The sequence below is a fragment of the Gopherus flavomarginatus genome, chromosome 3 (assembly GCF_025201925.1).
Source record: "Gopherus flavomarginatus isolate rGopFla2 chromosome 3, rGopFla2.mat.asm, whole genome shotgun sequence".
Taxonomy (NCBI): domain Eukaryota; kingdom Metazoa; phylum Chordata; order Testudines; family Testudinidae; genus Gopherus; species Gopherus flavomarginatus.
The window spans coordinates 136,376,790-136,396,536 of NC_066619.1; the positions used below are offsets into that span (position 1 = coordinate 136,376,790).

Consider the following 19,747-nt stretch of genomic DNA (forward strand, 5'->3'; position numbering starts at 1 on the left):
TACACATGCTCAGTAACTTTAAGAAGCTGTATGAGATGTTTTCATTTAGGGCAAACATTTGAGAATATAGCCAGATTCTGAGGGGAAAGGTTATAAATACAGGAGGTAAAGATAGCCCTGTGGACTTAATGGCTGATCCATACAGGACCAAGACATGTCTGCTGCAAGGGCTGTGTCTCTATCTCTGTACCACTTAGGACACAGGTGAGTGCTATTCCAGCTTTCCTTATTAAGGAAGCCGTCTATTAAATAATGTTTGACTCCACTGTAGTGTTTTACAGACCTAGAGGGAGGATCTGGGAAGGGAGAATGCGTCACCCCTAGTGGCTACACAGTGGTCCCCAACCTTTTTCGTCTGACGAGCCACGGAGGACCGCGGCGGTGGACGAGCATCTGCCGAAATGCTGCTGACAAGCAGCGTCAATAAGCGCTGCTGCCGAAATACCAACAAGCAGCGTCATCCAGGGGCATCGCTGCCGAAAAGCCGCAGAAAATTGCTGCCGAAATGCCATCAACGCCTCCAAATGACGCTGCTTGTCAGTGGCAATTCGGTGGATGTTTGTCTGCTGGCCAGTATGTGGGCGCACATAGATGCATCGGTGGGCGCCATGGCGCCTGTGGGCACCGCACTGGAGACCCCTGGGCTACAGAGATTATGGAACCTATATTTAGCTATTAGCTACTTGAGTTGAACTGCAATCTTGCTCCAGTTAAGAAGAGAACAGGGCAGAGCTCAGTGAGGTGATGGTTTATATACTCTTACCTGACTTGGCTCGTGGGGAAAAGCTAGTGCTCTACATAATGAGCATCTTAGAGACCCAGGGACTGGATAGTGGATATGCTGATCCCAATATCTGCATCCCTGTATCGATACAGACAACGATTTCTGTCTCACCAACAAGGGAGCCAGTCGACTGTTAACTCAAGGGTTGGAATGCTGCTAGCTAGTAGAACACCCCGACTTTTGTTTGCTGACAAGGCTCCACAGGGTTTGGATGCAACTCAGCCATTTCCATTTTCAAGCTCAGAAGAGTGCAGATGACACACTATATCTATCATGGTCACTCTATAAAGACCAAAAATCACCTGAGAGAATTAGAGTGTTTGTGTGCACTAATGTACAGAAGTGTAACTGTCATGTTGAAACCTTGCATTTAAAATATATAATAGCTACAAAGTGGGGAAGTCTGTATGAGAGATGAGGAAATTTACTACATCCAGTTTACTAGCTTTTGTTTAAGTTATTCATAAGTATATTCCAAAAACTATTTACAATAGCTTTTCTGTTTATTAAAATGTTTTACTAAGAAATTGTATGGTACTCTGAAGCTGGCTCGGAACAGTTATTAACAGCTACAGTCTAATGCTTTCTGAAAAGTCCTGAAAAACAGAATTCCTGCTCTGTGCCTCAGTAAAGAGTTAAGCTGAGATGCAGGGAGTGTAAGACAATCAAAAACATTACCTCAGCACGTCCCTGCTCATTACACACCTTGTAATGGAAGTAGTCTTCCAATTTTTGCAAGATCTCACAGAGTTTGGCTAGGCCCTTCGATGGCACCTGGCAATATAGGGTTCCATCAGAGCAAACGTTGGTTACTCTAACATTTGTATATAAAGCATCTGCCTGCAACAAAATATTTGAAGGAAGAAATTTAACAAGTTTCTGGTATTGTACTCCTTCCCCATGATTTAACAGTTCAGAATTTTAAATGAACAAGTATTACATCATAGATAAAATAGTACCTGAAGGTGTAGTTCAAGCGATTTGTCACACAAGGCCTTCAGACAGGTGACGTTGATATTTATATCATCCTCTCCTGATGTGTCATACAGAACAACAAGCGGAATATCACTCTTTTCCAGTATTTCCACAGCAAATATCTTGCCACAGGTTTGTGATTCAACAACTTTCACTAAAACAGGATCATCACAAACGACCTCCAGCCCTGTGAAATAAGCAGTTCAGAATTTCCACTCATCATTTTTCCCCACAGGGAAGTGTAGTATCTCTGCCTGCATTTGGGAGCTCAGCTCCAAGAATCAGAACACAACAGGAGATGTACTGTATTTGTAAAGAGACCTCCCCCTAGTTTTCTGTAACATTTCTTCTTTAGTGTAATTTTTCCCCCCAAAATGCTTTTGTATCATACACTTTCAAGACTAATAAAGGGGATTTGTAAAGGAAAGCAATATTCCAAAGTAAAAATATTCTCCATGGTCACTCATGGCCATTTTCTTACACAAAAAAATCACAAATGCAAGTTACAGTAGGTTCTAAGTTTTAACTGCTGTATAAAAAGGGAAAACAGACCTGGAGCTCTCACTGTGGGAGACAAGTTTGGCTAAGGCCAGGAACCAGTGCAGGCTGCTGTCTATCAGAGCATCCCTGAGGAAGGGAAGAGTTTACATTCTGTGCATTTACTCGGGACTTTGGGTATCCTGGAAAGGGTGGAACTCTTACATGACCTAGCTGGAAGGCTAAGCTCCCTCAACCTGGAAGGCAAGGCATTGGAGGCTGGGTGGAGCAGTGGTAGACCAGAAATGAAGCACAGGCAGAGCCACTGCCATACCACAGGTCACTGTTGTGAAAAGTTTACAATGTAATTTAAGACATGGTGAGAAGCACAGTGATCTTGTGGTGCAGGCAGCTGGACTGGGATTCATGCCTGCATTAAGTGCTGAGGTCTGCCACAGGCATGCATGACCTGCCTCAAGTCACATTTATAAACATAAATAAGTGACTAAAGATGCAGACTGTCACCTAGTACAGCTGATCAGGAGTTTTTCCAACAAGATTTTATTGGTTGAATCTGAAATTTTTCAGACATGTTTCAACAAAACATTCATTAGAAAGGTTTCTCAGGTCCAGGATGGAATTTCTGGAAAAAAGAAAGATCCCCTACCCCAAAACAGCAAATAGCCAAACAGTTAGGGCACTCATTTGGATGTGGAAAACCCAGGTTCCAGTCCCTAGCCTGCCTAAACCATGCAATCAGCCATTTTGGAGGATAGAGGCAACTCCAACCCTATCTTTGCTTCCCTATCCCCCATCTCTTAAATTTAAAGGAGTCTTGTCCCCCTCATCCCCCCACTGGAAGAACAAATGTCAAAACCTCCAAACTTTTCATGCAACTGAGAAAATGGTTACTTACCTTCTCAAACACTGTTCTAGATACACTGCAGGCATATGCACTTCCTGTGCACTGGTGCTGGAGTTTTCTCCCTAGCGGTATGCATAAGGGTGACCACACCCCCCACATGAACGGCTCCTGCTCTGGAGTGATGGAACACAGTGCAGAACCACCCCTCCCCTAGTTCCTTTGCCCAGGAAGTCAATGGTAGACTGATGTGTCAGGAGGAGGAGGGTAGGTCGTGAATGACATACCCAACACGTCTCAAAGAACATTTATGAGAAGATAAAGTAACTGTTCGTTCTTTGAGGACTTGCATGTGTCCATTACTTTGTTGGTGTCTCCCAAGCTGTTACCCCAGGCAGTGGGGCCTGGAATCTCATCGAAAGACGGACTGAAGGACCGCTTTCCCGACATTTGTGTCCTCCCTTGATGCAGCAGACAGTGCATACTATATGGTGAATGTATGAATGGAACACCATGTTGCTGCCCTGGAATTGTCCATAATCGAGACACAAACCACAAAGCTGCTGACGTCAAATGGACTCTAGTCGAGTGTGCTACAAGCTTGTCAGGAGGCATTACCTCTTCTGCAGCACTACCAGCAGCACCATAACGCATTATCCATTTCAGAAGTCTATAGAGTTGTGATTGGTTGTCCCCCTCTCACAGTCTGTGAGAAACAAAGATCGAGAAAGAAACTTGAAAGGGCTTTCTCCTATTCAGCTACAAAGCTAAGGATCAAGGAATGTCAAAGATGTGGAGTCTTTGCTCGTCCTAGTGCAAATGGAGCTTTGGGAAGGACAATGGCAGGTAGATAGACTGATTCAGATGGAAATCTAAGACCACATTCAAAAGGAACTTACAGCGTGGTCTAAGCTGAATCTTGCCTTATAGAAAACTGTGAATGGGGAATCAGTGACCAGCGTATTCAGTTCTCTCACCCTCCTAGCAGAGGTGATGGCCACTAAGGTGGTTACCTTTGCCAACAGATATAGAAACAAGCAAGATGCTAAGGCATGAAAGGTGGTCAGTAAAAGCAAACAACAAAATTAGATCCAAAGGTGCTGGGTGTCTCACAGGCAGAAACACTCCCTAAAGCAGTGGTTTTCCTACTTGTTTTCTGGCGAATTAAATGAAGAAAATTGTTGATGTCCGCGACCCAACGGAGCTGGGGATGAGGAGTGTGGGGTGTGGGAGGGGCTCAGGGATAAGGTGCAGGGGGTGAGGGCTGCAGGGTGGGGCCAGGGATGAGGGATTCAGGGTGCAGGAAGGGGCTCTGGGTTTGGGAGGGCTTAGGGCTGGGGCATGGGCTTACTGTGGGTGGCTCCCAGTCAGCGGTGCAGTGGGGGTGCTAAGGCAGGCTTCCTGCCTGACCTGGCACTGTGGATCACACTGCGCCCTGGAAGAGGCCAGCAGCAGGTCCAGCTTCTAGGTGGAGGAGCGCAAACGGCTCAGAGCAGCTCTCACCTGCAGGCACCACCCTCTCACAGCTCCCATTGGCCGGTTCCCAGCCAATAGGAGTGCAGAGCTGGTTCTCAGGGTGGAGGGGGCAATGCATGGAGCCCTGTCCCCCCCCCCCCCGCCTACAAGCTGGACCTTCTGCTGCTGGCTGCTTTTGGGGCACAGCGCCGTGTCAGAAAAGGTAGGGACTAGCTTGCCTTAGCCAGGCAGCATCGCCAACGGGACTTTTAATGGCTAGAGCTATCATCATCATCAGTCGTGAGCATCAAGTTTTCTTCAACTGGGTGGCCAGAAAAAAAAAAAAAAAAAAAGTAGGAAAACTACTGCTTTAGGGTACTGAAAACCAAGCGGAGGTCCCATTTGCGGCCAGTTGTTGAACCAGGAGAAACAGATTTATTTAAGATTTAAAAAAGCTGGCTGCTATAGGGCAACCAAAGACTAAGAAGCCCTGGACAGGTGAGTGAAAGGCTGTCTTAATGACCAGATGTACTCTGATACAGTGCATATCAAAGAAACAGGTCTCTCTAACTGGCAATCCAGGATCTTGGAAAGCACACCTTCTGGTGCTTGAGAAGATAGGAGGGAGCACCAGGACAGGAAGAGCATCCACTTTTGGAGGTAAGTCTTGGGAGTACAGACTGGGCTTTCTACTGGATAAGAGAACTGAATGAACACTATTCAAATAGGTTAACTCCATGCTTGAGAGTCACTGAGGAGCCATGCTCTCATATTCAAGAGCAAGGGTTCCTGAGTTATGTGTTAACAGATCCTTTGTGATCAGACGTTTGAGGGGTGTTAGCTCTGAGAGGTAGATGAGGTTTGAGTACCACTCAGCCAAGCGAGTGTTAGGATGATAACTCTTGCTCCTTTTTTGATGCAATTTGAGAAAGGTCTTGAGAATTAATTAAATAGGAAGCTAGACATAAAGAAGAGACCTGTGCCATGGTGTTATTAGGGTATCCCCTAGAGAGTCATGACCATGACCTCCCTTGGAGAAGAACAGGTGACATTTTTGTATGGTTCAGGGTAGGAAAAAAAAAAAAAAGAAAAAAGAAGGAGGTTTACCCCAGTACTGTCAGATGCTGCAGAAGATGGTCCTTGAGCTCTCATTCATGATCCTGCCAGAAGTATCTGTTCAGGGAGTCTGCAGTTGTATTCTGGAGGCCTGGTAGACAGACTGATGATATTTCTACCTGATAGGTGATGAGCCTGTTCCACAGCCTTAGTGACTTGGCATAAGGATTAGGACCTTGCTCCATGTTGTCTGCTGATATAGTACACTGCTGTCCTGTTATCTAGCATTACTCTGACTGACAGACCTCATATGACAAAAAGGAAGTGTTGGCAAGCCTACCATACTGCTTATAGCTCCAAGATACAGCTATGGAGCAGATTCCTATACTGACCATGTGATTGTGCTGTCTCCCCCATTAGATGAGTTCTCCATCCCAATAGACACCAATCTATTGCAAGGTTTTTCCAAGGCACTGAATGCAAGAATGGGGTTCAAACATAGGCCTTCTCTGGATCTTTCCACTATGTAAGAGTCCAACACACCTTCTGAGGCACTGTGATGCTTTTGAAGAGGCTGTGTTTGTTTGGGGTATACACTGTTCTTATCTGTCTCTGGAGGCACCTGAGGTGCCTTCTCACATGAGGAGTCATGTGGCCTAAGACTTTTAGGCAGCTCCTTAGGCTGCAATGTTATGCTGAGATTAAGTTGTACAGGGTGGAGCGTCTCTACTTGGGTAGGTAGGCTCTTGCTGTTGCGGAGCTGAGTAGCTCCTATAAAGTAAGTCTGTTCTCGGAACCTGAGACAGTATGAATTTTTGTGGCTGATGTGAGTCCCAAATATTGAAATAACATTAATGCCCTTTTTGCTTCTTGCCTCTTGAGCTGACTGGCCCTGGAGAAGCCAGTCATCCAGATATGGGAACACTAATACTCCCCATTGACGTAGACAAGGGGCTACCACTGCAAGAATCTTTGCAAACACCCTCAGGGACGTGGAAAGTCTGAATGGGAGAAATCAATATTGATAGTGATCTGCCTCAATCACAAATCTTAGGAAATGCTTGTGTGAAGGGTGGAGGACAACAGAAACAGGCACCCTGAAGGTTGAGCACAATGAACCAGACTTCTGGATCTAAGGATGGAAACAGGGTGACTAGTGTCACCACTCTGAAGTGCTGTGCTAGGACATAGTTCAAGATCCTGAGGTTGAGGATTGGTCTCCACCCTGCACTTTTCTTGGGAACCAAGAAGTAACTGGAATAGAACCCTCCTTTGGTGAACACTGATGGGGGAGACTGGCTCTATAGCTCCCAGAAGAAGGAAAAGTGGATCTCTTGCTTTAAGAGTTCCTTGTGCGAGGGATCCCTGAAGAGGGACAGGGGTAGGGTGGGAAGGAGGAATAGAATGGAATTGCACAGAATAATCACTTTGACTACTTCCATTATCCACTTGTCTGAGGTAAGGTATCCCCAAGCATGTAGGCAACACAATAGTTTCCAGAGGAGGGGTTGCACAACTGTTAATCCAGTGAAAAGGCATACTGAACTCGATGCCCATGACTAAGGTGTCAAAAGTGTCTCAGAGGAAGGAGCTGATTGGATAGAAGTAGGACTTGGAGGCCCGTTGATCTTTCTCCTGAAAGGGTCCGAGTCTTAGGCCTAGTCTACACTAGGGTGGGGGGAAGAAAGGGAGGAAAATTGATCTGTTAAACAACTACAGCTACGTGAATAATGTAGCTGAAGTCGACATACTTAGATCTACTTACCGTGGTGTCTTCACTGTGGTAGGTCCAGTCCTGATGCTCCCTCGTTGACTCTGCCTATGCTTCTCTCCCCGCTGCAGTATTGGAGTAGACAGGAGAGTGCTCAGCGGTCAATTTATTGCATCTTCACCAGACACGATAAACTGACCCCTGCTGGATCGATTGCTCCGGAGGTAAGTGTAGACATGCCCTTAGGAAAAGTATGCTGATGGTAAAGGAATAGTCTCAATCTGAGTGGTTTGAGATCTACTGAATCATTTTTTTGTTCCAGGTACATCAATCCCCAGTAACTGCAATGTTGCCCTGAGCATGAGGGTAAGTCCTTGAGTGTGTGGAGAGAGAATCCTGTTTTCTCACTGAAGAGCTTAGGCCCTTCGATGGGAAGTCTTCCATTGTGTTTTGAACTTCTCCTGGAAGTCCTGAGGATTGGTACCAGGATGCTCTTCTCATGACCACTGCCACAGCCTTGCATCTGGAAGCATGTAAAGTGGCTTGCAGAGAAAAGATTTCACAATCAACTGTCCTTTAGTAATAAATCATGACAGACAAATTGATTTTTGGTTTTGTGGCAATTGCTCAATAAAATGCATAAACATGGAGTATGTATTGAAATCTTATTTCGTCATCAAGGCCTGGTAGCTGGCAATGCAAACTTGGAAAGTGGCTGATCAATAGTTCTTCCTTCCCATCAAGTTCCACCTTTTAAATTCCTTATCTGATGGCAAGGATCTATATTGAGTTCCAGTTACTCTCACAGGTAGCCTCCACCATAAGTTCCTTGAAGGTCTTGAAATCATTTGCACAGGAGGGAGGGGGTGGCATTACTGCCTCATCCAGAGGTTAATATGAACTTTGCAGATGGAGATGAGATCTCCTCTGGCTGAGGCTCCTGTTCCTCTTGTACATCTTCTGGTACCAGAGAGATGTGCAGAACCAAGGTGTGCTGTACTAGAGGATGTTCTGTAGAAGCAGGTGGGTATTGGTGCTTTCTCCTAGGCATCCAATGAAGTTGGTCACTGTAATGGCCCCACTGGGGAGGTGGATAAGGAAAAGGGACCCCAATGAAATTCATAATCTCTGGGCCTACAATGTCTGGTAGGTTCCTCATGCTCATCTTCATGCCAGGGGCTGATAGGCGTAGGGCACCAGGAAAGTTCCTTGTACAGAGATCAGAGTCTGAGGAGTCCTCCCCTGAATTAAGTGACGGTGAAAGCATGATGATATGCTAAATAGGTACCAAAGAGTGGAGGTGTAAACCAGTCCCAACATGTTACATTTGTGGCAGTACCATGGAGATGACGCTTTTAGATCCTTCTATAATTGACAATTCAGGCTCAGAGGAAAGCTCCTCTGAAGAAAGGACCTGGAAAGAGGCGGAGGGCTCCGATATCCTTCACCTAGAGTTGGTACTGGGTAGTGAGATGGGGGGCTGCTGCAGTACCAGGATGGTTGTAGAGTCCTATCCCCTTTCAGAGGTACTGCAAGATACCAGTGTTGGGATGTGATGTGTCTTGCTATTTCACAAGGGAGCGGACGGTGATGCCTCAGTAGTTGCTCTTGTGGTAGACACATTCAAGAAGTGCTTCTTCCCTGATGCTGGACTCAGTAGGAGCCTCTGCTGTACCCTCAGAGGACAAGAGGTCTCATGTGGTGATCTGCCCCTATTCTTAGTTTCCCTGCTGGGAGAAGAATACCTCCTCCCTTTTGAGGTCTTATTGTTCAGGGCTGCAGACAAAGCTGCAACAGTCTCTGATGTAGAGGCCGATGTATAGGGGAGGGAAGTGAACCCTTCAGGAGCTAAGGCATGCTCCATTAGTATGAGCTTAATTTTACTCTCCCTGTCTTCCTTGGATCTGATCTTAAAACCCAGTCAAATGTTGGCAGGGTTGTGAGAGTCCCCCCAGACACCACAGGCAGCTAGAGAGTGTCCGTTTCTGTGGGGAAAGGACCAGTGGCATGTTTCATAGCTCTTAAACCCTGGGGTTTTGGATTTAATCTTCTGTTGGAGTAGAAATGTTAACACAACAAGAAGGGGAAGAGCCCCCCTCGTCTTCTTGACCAACACAAAATAAGGTATAAGGAAACAGAATTAAAAGAAAAGCTACAAAAACAGTAAACACAAAATACACAAGTTAAGGCAGGAAGCCAAACATAGCAATAAGTAAAACTCTGTCTTGAGCTGCAGGTTGTACAGAAGGAATGAGTGGCAGTAGGCTCATGTCTCCCTATATGTCCTCATTCAGAGCAAGATGCACAGGCGTGGGCCCTTGAATACGACTTTGCAGTCTCTGGTTGAGAACTCACATAGTGCAGTGACGCATGCATGGGGACATACGCTCAAAGAAGAACCAGGCTGTTTATTCACAGGGAACACAAGGTTTCAACTAGCAACCACAGATGGTAAGAAAGAACTGAGGGATCCTGCAGGAGGAACCACCCTGGAGGGACCACTAGAGAAAACTCGACGCACACACCCCTATGGTGTAACAGGCATATACAAGCACTCTAAGACCTTGTTTTCTGGCCAGACCTAATGCCTAGTAAGATTTACAAGAGGTCTAAACTCCCATTTAAGTCAATGGGATTGTGACCCTAACAGCTGCTTAGTGCCCACTGACAATGGGTTCACTGCCATGTAACAGCAATTCCTATGAAGCCTGACAAACTCACTACATCTTACACGTTGCTGTCATAACTATCTTTAAATAATGTTCTGTGAGATATCAAATGAAAGCCAGTGACACACTGGTCATTAATATCACTGTAAAATGTATTATTAACACTGACCCAAACAAAGGGAAAAACAGGGTTTCTTCCAGACAAGAGGCAGTATAGTTATCAATCTGTCTCTAATATAAACTAAGTATGGTGATGCCAGAGACAATGGGCAGTTCATTTGCCTCAGAGGTAAACACCAATTACCAGAAGGATGAGAAAACAGCATGGTATCAGCACACGAGAGTCTCACCCCAGGGGGTCACCCTGACTCTTGAAATAAAGACAATATAAGCAGAAGCAAATGGCATCCTGTTATTCATCACTTAGGGGATAAAGGAGCGAGTGCTCTTTGTATCTCTAAACAGTGGAAACCTCACCACATAGGTGGGTGATGCTGAAAGGCTGCTTGAGGTAAGAAGCTTACTTTAGTCAAGGCTATAACCCATTAAGTTTTAGAGAGAGAGGTTGGGTGAGGTAATATTTTATTGTACCAATTTCTACTGATGAAATAAACAAGCTTTTGACCTTATACAGAGCTCTTCAAAGTAAGCTTGAAAGTTTGTCTCTTTCATCAAAAGAAGTTGGTACAATACAAGATACTACCTCACCCATCCTGTCTCTAATATCCTGGGGCCGAAATGGCTACAACAAAACCGCAAACAAGTTTAAATTTAAACACTTAGAAGCATTTTAACCATTTTAGCCAAGTGGTGTGTGTACACACTGTGGCAGAGCTCTGACCTTGGCCCCGTGGGTCCTGCACTTCTAAGCAGTTTACGCTAGCTTCAGTGGCTCACTGTGACCCTCCACGTAGCCCTTCTCTCTCTAGGGCCAGGGTTACAGTCTGCTGAGCCTTTTACATCACAGGCCAGCAAGGAAGTTGGTGAGAGAACTCCCACAGCCTCTATTGTCCCTGGGGCTTATTTCAGAACAGTTTAGCCTCCTGTCCTGACAGGAGCCTGACTTCTCCCAAGAGATGTTCCTGTAGTGGTGGGTTGGGGGAAACCCGGGCCTGCCCTCTACTCTGGGTTCCGGCCCAGGGACCCTAATGGTAGCAGCTGTTGGCAGCCAACCTTTCACTGACAGAGTTGCTATGTTTCCCTGGGCCACTTCCCCACAGCTCTCCTGCTTCTCCCTTCTTCACCCTTATCTTAGGGCTCCCTTAACGATGGTTTGAGGGTGTCTTCATCAACCAGCCCTTCAGCCACACTTCCTCTCCTCTGGCTCCCTGGCTCTCTCCTCTGGCTCCCTGGCTCTCCCCAGCCTGACTGGTGTGAGCCCTTTTTATAGTATCAGCAGGGCCTTAATTAGAGTCAGGTGGTCACATTAACTTAATGCCTTCACTTGACTCTTTGCAGGCTAATTAGAGTCAGGTGTTCTCATTAGTCTGGAGCAGCCCCTGCTCTGGTCAGTCAGGGAACAGAAAACTGTTAATCCACTGGCCAGTATATCTGCCTTCTGCTATACCCAACTGGGTCTATCACAACACACACACTCTCCTTCACCCTCCCCCCTGCCCACACACACTTGGTAATTTCTGTGAGTGTCCAGTAATGGGATGGATACTGTGGGGAGACACTTCTGGAGAGTTCAGGAACTGAAGAACACCAAAGGTTAACCTACAAGGCAAAGTTAGAACAGAAATCTGTGGGTCTGGCTACCAAAACTGGAGTGGGAAGGAGTTGTCATAACTCAGTTCAGCACCAGCAGATTCCTTTTATGCTGAAGCAGAAGGGTAATGGTGATTTACAATTTTGGATACACCAAGAAAGTGTTACAGGAACATAGGTATTTAACCTGCTTAGGGGTTTTTATAAGTCCTATCAAGTGTATCTGCACCTTTAGGAGATTAAATACCTTTGTAAGTCTGACCCTTAGTCTCTCTGGGCCTCCGTTTTCCCCCATATGTAAAATGGAGCAATTATACTTTCCTTTCTCTCCTCCTGTTTTTGTCTGTGTTGTCTACTTAGGCTGCAAGCTCTTTGGGACAGGGACTTATACCATGTGTCTATACAGTGCCTCGTATAATGGGGCTACAAACTTGGAGGATCTGGAAGACCTGCCCAGCAACATAAATAAGATGCAACAAGCAAGTGTAATAAAAGGAGTGAAGCAGGAAGGAAGGATAAGAGTAACTAGCTTTCTCCATCAAAAAATAAAACAAAACACTAAGAAAACCAGAGAAATTTCAGCTGATCTCTTTCCAGTCTTAAATCAAGCTTCGACCATGAAATATACATTCAAGATCCCTATAGATTCAATAAAATAATTTATTTTCCTCTGGTAAAACAAAAACCTTTTGAAAACAGACTCAGCTTTAATAATCTAGCCAAAATAAAAACATTAATTTGATCTAATTCCATTCCTCACCTTCATTTCCCAGGTTTCTCTGAAGTAGGCAGTAAGGTTTTTGGGGTAAGGGCTCTTTTCCTGCCCCAAACTCTGTTAAGTTGCATGCAAAATTATGGTACTAGATATTTAATAATTCTCTCAAAAGAGTTCCTCTTACCTGCTAGTTTACATTTTGCAGCTTGGAATGGAAGCAAATAGAAGCGTCTATCTAGTTTGTACACTTTGTTGTTTTCTATAATCTCACTGAAGCCATAATCAACATAGCATACCTAATAATTGAAAGAAAGAGAGAAACATTTATTTTTCATATTACAAGTATGTTATGTGATGGGGCAAGGCCAGATGGCTACAGTAAAGTACTGAGGAACAGGTATGTTAACCCCAGGCTAAACAAATCCCTAGTACCATGGTAACCAAATGGTAGTTGCTCCAGGTTAATCAAGGCACCTGGGGCCAATTAAGATCCTTCTAGAAGGCAGTGGAGATAGCTACTTTGATTAGAACACCTGCAGCCAATCAAGGCAGGCTAATCAGGGCACTGGGTTTAAAAAGGAGCTCACTCCAGTCAGGCGGGGAGGAGCCAGAGGAGAGGAAGCACAGAGGGTGTGCTACTGGAGGATTGAGGATTTATCAGACAATCAAGCATTATCAGACACCAGGAGTAAGCTCCTGGGGTGAGGATAAAGAAGGTGTTTGGAAGAGGTCATGGGGAACTAGCCCAGGGAGTTGTAGCTGTCATGCAGCTGTTACAAGAGGCACTATAGACAGCTGCAATCCACAGGGCCCTGGGCTGGAACCCGGAGCAGAGGGCAGGCCCGGGTTCCCCCCTAAACCTCGCAACTCCTGATCAGACACAGGAGGAGTTGACCCAGACTGTAGGTTCCACCAGAGGGGAAGATCACTGAGGTGAGCAAATCCGCCAATAAGTGCAGGACCCACCAAGGTAAAAGAGGAACTTTGTCACAGTTAGTACTATTTTAATGATTTATCCAGAAAACACAAACTTGGTGGACTTATTATTTAGTAACACATTTTTATACAGCCAGCTGTTAACAAAAATCTGCTTCTCATTAACATGGTATATAATTTGCAATACCATTATATGAAAATTCTTCAAACTAACTTAATGTCAATTAAAAAAAGGTTTAGAAAAAGTGCTCCACACCCTTTTTCTTTTTCCTGAAATCACTGAAAGATCAGTGTTAGCTGTTCCTTGGAACATCAGCACTTCAAAGGGTACAAAATGATAGCGCTGTCTAGTATATATTGCCTCAGAAGATGGCAGTAAAGTGGTAATTCTGAATTTTCTGGCTTTTGTGGGTTTAGGCCAGTCCCTTTAATAGTATTTCAGTGCAGTTCTAGGTATTTCCCTTTTGTTTTTATGAGAATGGAACCTTTCTGAGTCTCATTTCTGTTAGTTACATGGTTTGAGAATACAGCAGACTTCATATCATCTTGACAAGTATATTGCTTAGTCAGTGGGAGAAAATGGCTGATGGTGGTTGGAACAGAAGCAGCTATAGTGATGCTTTGTAGCAGCTTATGCAGATGGTCTCTTGTTTTTCTGAACTACACACTGCACCATGCCAACTTCTTGAAGATCACCAGACTCAGAGATAATGATTTTGAAGCCTTTCTGAAAATCTGATGTGCAAACCAGACACTCCAGAAAGCCAGACTTCAACAAGAAATCTGGAAGTGATACTTCAGAAAGCAGGCTGTACTGCATCGCACCATTGGCCCCTCTACTGTGCAAACCATTGCAGTTAGCTGTAATCTGGAGAGAAATCAGAGGTACATTAGCTACTGTTGTTGTAGTTTTTCTGCAGCTAATACTAAAGCCTTTGAATACTGGACAGAGTCTCTCACCTCATGGTTTCCCAGCTGAATGAGAACTCACACAGTTTTGGAACAGATACTTAAAACTGCATGTCTCCACTAGACTAATTTGTGAAGTGGACTAGTATTAGAAGTGTGTTTAGCAGATCTTAGTGGAAGTATGTCATGCTGACTAGGGAAGTAGAGACTGCAAAAAATAAAAACCTAACATTTAAGTTTAGTTAGTATAACTACATAGTGACACTAGACACAAAGGCTTGAAATTTTTCTTAAAAAAACCTTTCAGTTCAGTCATGTTCTAGTTCTCTAAAAGTAGAGCCACCAAAAATACAATAGTGACTCTAGAGAACAATGAACAAGAAGAGAAACTGCAGCAGTGTGAAGAGTTTAATAACTTTGTTCAAGGTATTTTATTAACCAGCATGCTGAGTACACTAGCAAGACTACCAAGTCAGCGTACGTGAGCCTAAGCTCTAGTGCTAAGCTGCAAAAAAACACAGTAAGGATAGACTTGTGGTAACTGCACTAGGACTGGATTCAGGAGATCAGCATTCTAGTTATCTATTGACATTTACATTCACATTCTATATCTGGAAGATGGAGATACTACTTCCAAGTTTCATAATGATGCACAGGATACATTAGTGTATTAGAGCTACCAATGAACACAGACAAGCCTAAAATAAAATAATAAAAAAAAACAGGAAAAATGCAACAGACCGTTTACTTTAGCTGCAATGCTGTAATTATTTTTAAAAAAACAGTTTTTTCATATAAGGAAGAGCAAAAGCAATTCGTTGCTGAGTACTGCAGAGTGATTCTGCTGTGATAATACAGGTAATAGCTGTGCATTTATTCATACTAATTCTTTTTCACAAAGTGTCAGAATGGAAGAGTTGCTTGCCTTTATTCTATTGTCTTCCATTGAAATTATCTGAGCACGCAACCAGGCATCTTCCTCAGCATGTACAGCGACAAGTTGTCCAATGCTTACAGACTGCATTAGCAATACTGTGGGATTCTGACTATAATATTCTTTCATCTCATCTTCTATTAGTTCTTGAGCAGCAGAATAGTCTTTGCCCACGTACCTACAGTATGTCAGGGGAAACAAATCCACCAAAGAGGTAAGTACAGCAACAGAAAAGTTGAGCAGATGCAAAAGCTGAAACAGAAAAGCATACATGTAGATATTTAGTCACACCGGTATCTGAACTTTCCCTCTCAAAAAATGAGGATACAGAAACAGAGTTATAGTTCTCAGAAAAGCAAAGAATTTAGTAGTACTATCTGAAGCTAGGTAAGGGTCTAATGAGAGACCCAATACAACTGTTTGGATTCGATTGTAAGTATGCAAAAAGAAAATTGCTAGTGGATCAGTCCAATACCGTAAGGGATCTTCTAGTACTCTTTAGAACCTGAACTTTTCCAGTGAAAGTCCCTAGCACTTCTGGTAGTGAAGGTATATTTCATTTTATAAGCTGAGTGGTGTCTGAAGTCAGATATGATGGAACCAGGAAACTGGAACTTATCTTTGAAACTTTAAGGGATTGTGACCCTCCACATTCATGGAAACATTGGTTACATCAGTGTGATTTCACCAAGTTAATCTTTGTGCAAAGGAAAATTTCCCCACACGAACCTCAGGGAAACTACAGCAGCTTTAGGCATCAAACTTGTCAGACCATCTGCTGCAGTCTCTCTCCTGGATCTCCAGACTTGATCCCTAATACTAGGTTGCTGTCCTCGTTCATCCCTAGACAAATTTGGTTCCCAGAACAATCCATTCTTCAATTGGGTCAGATTCTGATCTCCCTGATTGCCCCTCCATCCATTTCCTTTGGCTGCGATTTGGGAAGAAAGTGAAGTTATTTCTTCAGCTGTGGTTAACTCTAATCCTATACTCATTACCATTCATGTGCTAGTTCAGCTGTTACTGTGCCATCAGCTGTCACCCTGCTTCCTTTCCCTTGTCAGTGGCAAAATGCAAAGCTGCAGTCTAGTAGATAGACAGACTGCTGCAGCAGCCCAGCTATAAAGGCAAAGGTCATATAAACCCAAAAGAAGGGTGCAAGAGCGCCAAATTTCATTTAAAAAATGTAAAGAATTATGCCATATGATCACTCAGGACATTCTTGCTTAATTAGTTTCTGCCAATATTCAAATATCCGATTAACAGGGTATTAAATGATTTTGTTTTCTCAAAGCCAGTGAAGTATCAGATTAAGTTTATACCGGGAGAGAGATTTCTTTTTCCTGATTCTTCCAAAGTTATCTTTACATAATTTACTTAGATTGTAGAATCACAACACTCCACCATATGCTAAGGTGTCCAGCTACATATTACTAAGTATTTGCTTTGTATTCAATGTAATTCACCTTTGTAAAGAGAGCCCACATCAAGCCATGAAGACAGGAACTATAGCATTCTTAGCTACAGTTCATTTCAAACATGAAATTCACTTCATTTTTAAACTGAAAATGCAGCTCCCTTTTTAAAATGTTCACTATGGCAGTGGACCTCTACTGTGTTCCTTCCAAAGTAGTAAACTAATAGAATCTCTATCTATCTATATATAAAAAGAGAATCAACTTGAGTGGTCAGAGGCTTTAACTTCAATGAGAGTTTATTCCTAAGGGAAAAACACAACAAAAAAGTTACTAACTATCCTGCTAGAAAGAGTTAAAATCACATCCATGTATCTATATTGTAGGATCTATACCTGTAAATATATGCATGTACCAACCTACCAATAGCGGCAATATCCCTATTATGAAGTTTATCAAGCACTTCAACAACCTCACTTGCACTCTACCCACAAAATCATGCTCACTAGGACTACTTCTAACAATGCAAATCTGAATATCTTAAAATCCCCATCCAACTGCTTTCAACTTCTATTCTACCCTGGTTAAATCTCAGACAGCAGGGTATCATCCAAGTACCAATCTAAACTAAACAAAGGAACAGCCGAGACACAGTCATGGTCCAAACAAATAAAAGAGGAATCTGATCACATTGATAGCATTGCAGCCAACACCGTCTCACTAGCTTCCCTAGTCATAGAATATCAGGGTTGGAAGGAACCTCAGGAGGTCATCTAGTCCAACCCCAAATAAATCATCCCAGCCAGGGCTTTGTCAAGCCTGACCTTAAAAACCTCTAAGGAAAGATTCCACCACCTCCCTAGGTAACCCATTCCAGTGCTTCACCACTGTCCTAGTGAAGAAGTTTTGCCTAACATCCAACCTAAACCTCCCCCACTCCAACTTGAGACCATTACTCCTCGTTCTGTCATCTGCTACCACTGAGAACAGTCTAGATCCATCCCCTTTCAGGTAGTTGAAAGCAGCTATCAAATCTCCCCTCATTCTTCTCTTCTGCAAACTAAACAATCCCAGTTCCCTCAGCCTTGCCTCATAAGTCATGTGCTCCAGCTCCCTAATTATTTTTGTTGCTCTCTGTTGGACTCTTTCCAATTTTTCCACATCCTCCTTGTAGTGTGGGGCCCAAAACTGGACACAGTACTCCAGATGAGGCCTCACCAATGTTGAATAGAGGGGAATGATCACATCCCTCGTCTACTGGTAATGCCCCTACTTATACAGCGCAAAATGCCGTTAGCCTTCTTGGCAACAAGGGCACACTGTTGACTCATATCCAGCTTCTTGTCCACTGTAATCCCCAGGTCCTTTTCTGCAGAACTGCTGCCTAGCCACTCGGTCCCTAGTCTGTAGCAGTGCATGGGATTCTTCCGTCCTAAGTGCAGGACTCTGCACTTCTCCTTGTTGAACCTCAGATTACTTTTGGCCCATTCTCTAATTTTTCTAGGACCCTCTTTATCCTATCCTTACCCTCCAGCATTATCTACCTCACCTCCCAGTTTAGTGTCATCTGCCATACTCCTTCAGTAGGACAGATGACATCATGGAATGGGGAGTATCTCATTGAGGCAGATGTACAATTGCATCATTTCTCCCTCTCAGAGAGAGAACTATCCAAATCACGTTTTTCTTCCCACAGCAAAGACCTGAAATCAAGGAGCAAGTCTATCTAGCTTTGAAAAGTGAATTTATTTGCCCACAAAGAAATATTTCACATCATCATTTCCAAGGACTGGCAGCTTGGACACACCAGGATGTCTACCTCCTGAAACCACTGCATTCATTTACCTCCCAGATATTACTGGGGAGTAAAATGAAACCTCTCTCATATGATCAGCAGTGTGAGATTCCATTAACCCTTCATGACAGGATGGATTAAATTAAGAGGGCAACTTCCACCACTGCATTCTAGCTTCTGTGCTTCAACTTCTGAAGGGTAGAGAAATGGAGATTAATAGTCTAGGACAAGACTGTTGCAATATCCATTAAAAGGCCTGGTGTTCTCCCTCAGAATTCAAAGCCAGCTTTTCACCTTACTTCATACCAGTAAAACAAATCTCATGTATCACCATGAGCAAAGCTGAGTTCTGCTTGTCCTAAGTAACAGTCCTACCAGCACAAGGGTGTAATCGCTCCCTACGCACACATCTCTAGTGGAAAATACAGTAGGAAAAATGAATATAGACACCCACACACCCAGCATGAAAAAATGGATGTTGAAACCAACTATAATGAGACTAATCAATTAAGGTGGGCTATTATAAGCAGGAGAAAACCTTTTGTAGTGATAATCAGGATGACAAGAAAGTGTGAGTAACAGTTGGGGGAAAATGCTAAGCCATAAAAATGTTGGCATACTGTGGGGCCAAGGGGGTACCCATAGCAGTGCCACTGACTTGAAGGTATACATTGTCCTCACCCGCAACTATTTCACATCTGGGGACAAAGTCACAAAGTTCAGCCACCAGGTTAGCCGTGACATTAATCGGGGATACTATTCCTGACAGCTTGTAGTCCATCTTTTGTGTGGAATGTTGGTGTATAGGGCTTCTACATCCATTGAACAGTATGTAATAAGTGTACAGTAAATTAATGTCAAAATTAAAGACTGAAAAATAAAGTATTGAGCATGGTTCCAGATCTGACAGAACACAAAGCTGTGGGGAGAAAGACAGGCTCTGTGCACCTCCCTTATTGATGTGAAGCATGTAATCTGCGTTGGACTCCTGTCCCATCCAAGCATCCCTGTTCTCTGATGCACTCCCGCCTACCACCCCGGACCCATGCCCCATCCAACACCTCCTCTCATTCCTGATGGGCCCCCCCGACCCCTGCCCCATCCAACCACCCCTTATCCCTGTCCCCCAACAGCTCCCCCGATCCCTGTCCCATCCAACCACCCCTTATCCCTGTCCCGACTGCCCCCTGCTGCCCCATCCAAACCCTTCAACCTGACTGCCCCCCTGGGACCTCTGCCCCCATTCAACCCCCTATTCCCTCCACCCCAGACTGCCCTGACATCTATCCACACCTCTGCATCTTGACCACCACCCTGAACACCCCAGCCCTCTATCCAATCCCC

The 19,747-nt window shown here is 44.1% G+C and overlaps 1 protein-coding gene across 8 annotated transcripts in view; it reads right to left on the reverse strand.

Annotated features, from left to right (window-relative positions):
- Positions 1–19,747, reverse strand: part of TDRD7 (tudor domain containing 7) — a 111,837-nt gene that overhangs the window by 25,530 nt on the left and 66,560 nt on the right. For all 8 annotated transcript variants that reach the window (XM_050948217.1, XM_050948219.1, XM_050948213.1 and 5 more), the window contains 4 exons: positions 15,185–15,371; positions 12,599–12,710; positions 1,744–1,946; positions 1,463–1,624 (listed from right to left, as the gene is read on the reverse strand). In XM_050948217.1, the coding sequence (XP_050804174.1) occupies positions 1,463–1,624; positions 1,744–1,946; positions 12,599–12,710; positions 15,185–15,371 (664 nt within the window). The remainder of the gene's footprint in view (positions 1–1,462; positions 1,625–1,743; positions 1,947–12,598; positions 12,711–15,184; positions 15,372–19,747) is intronic.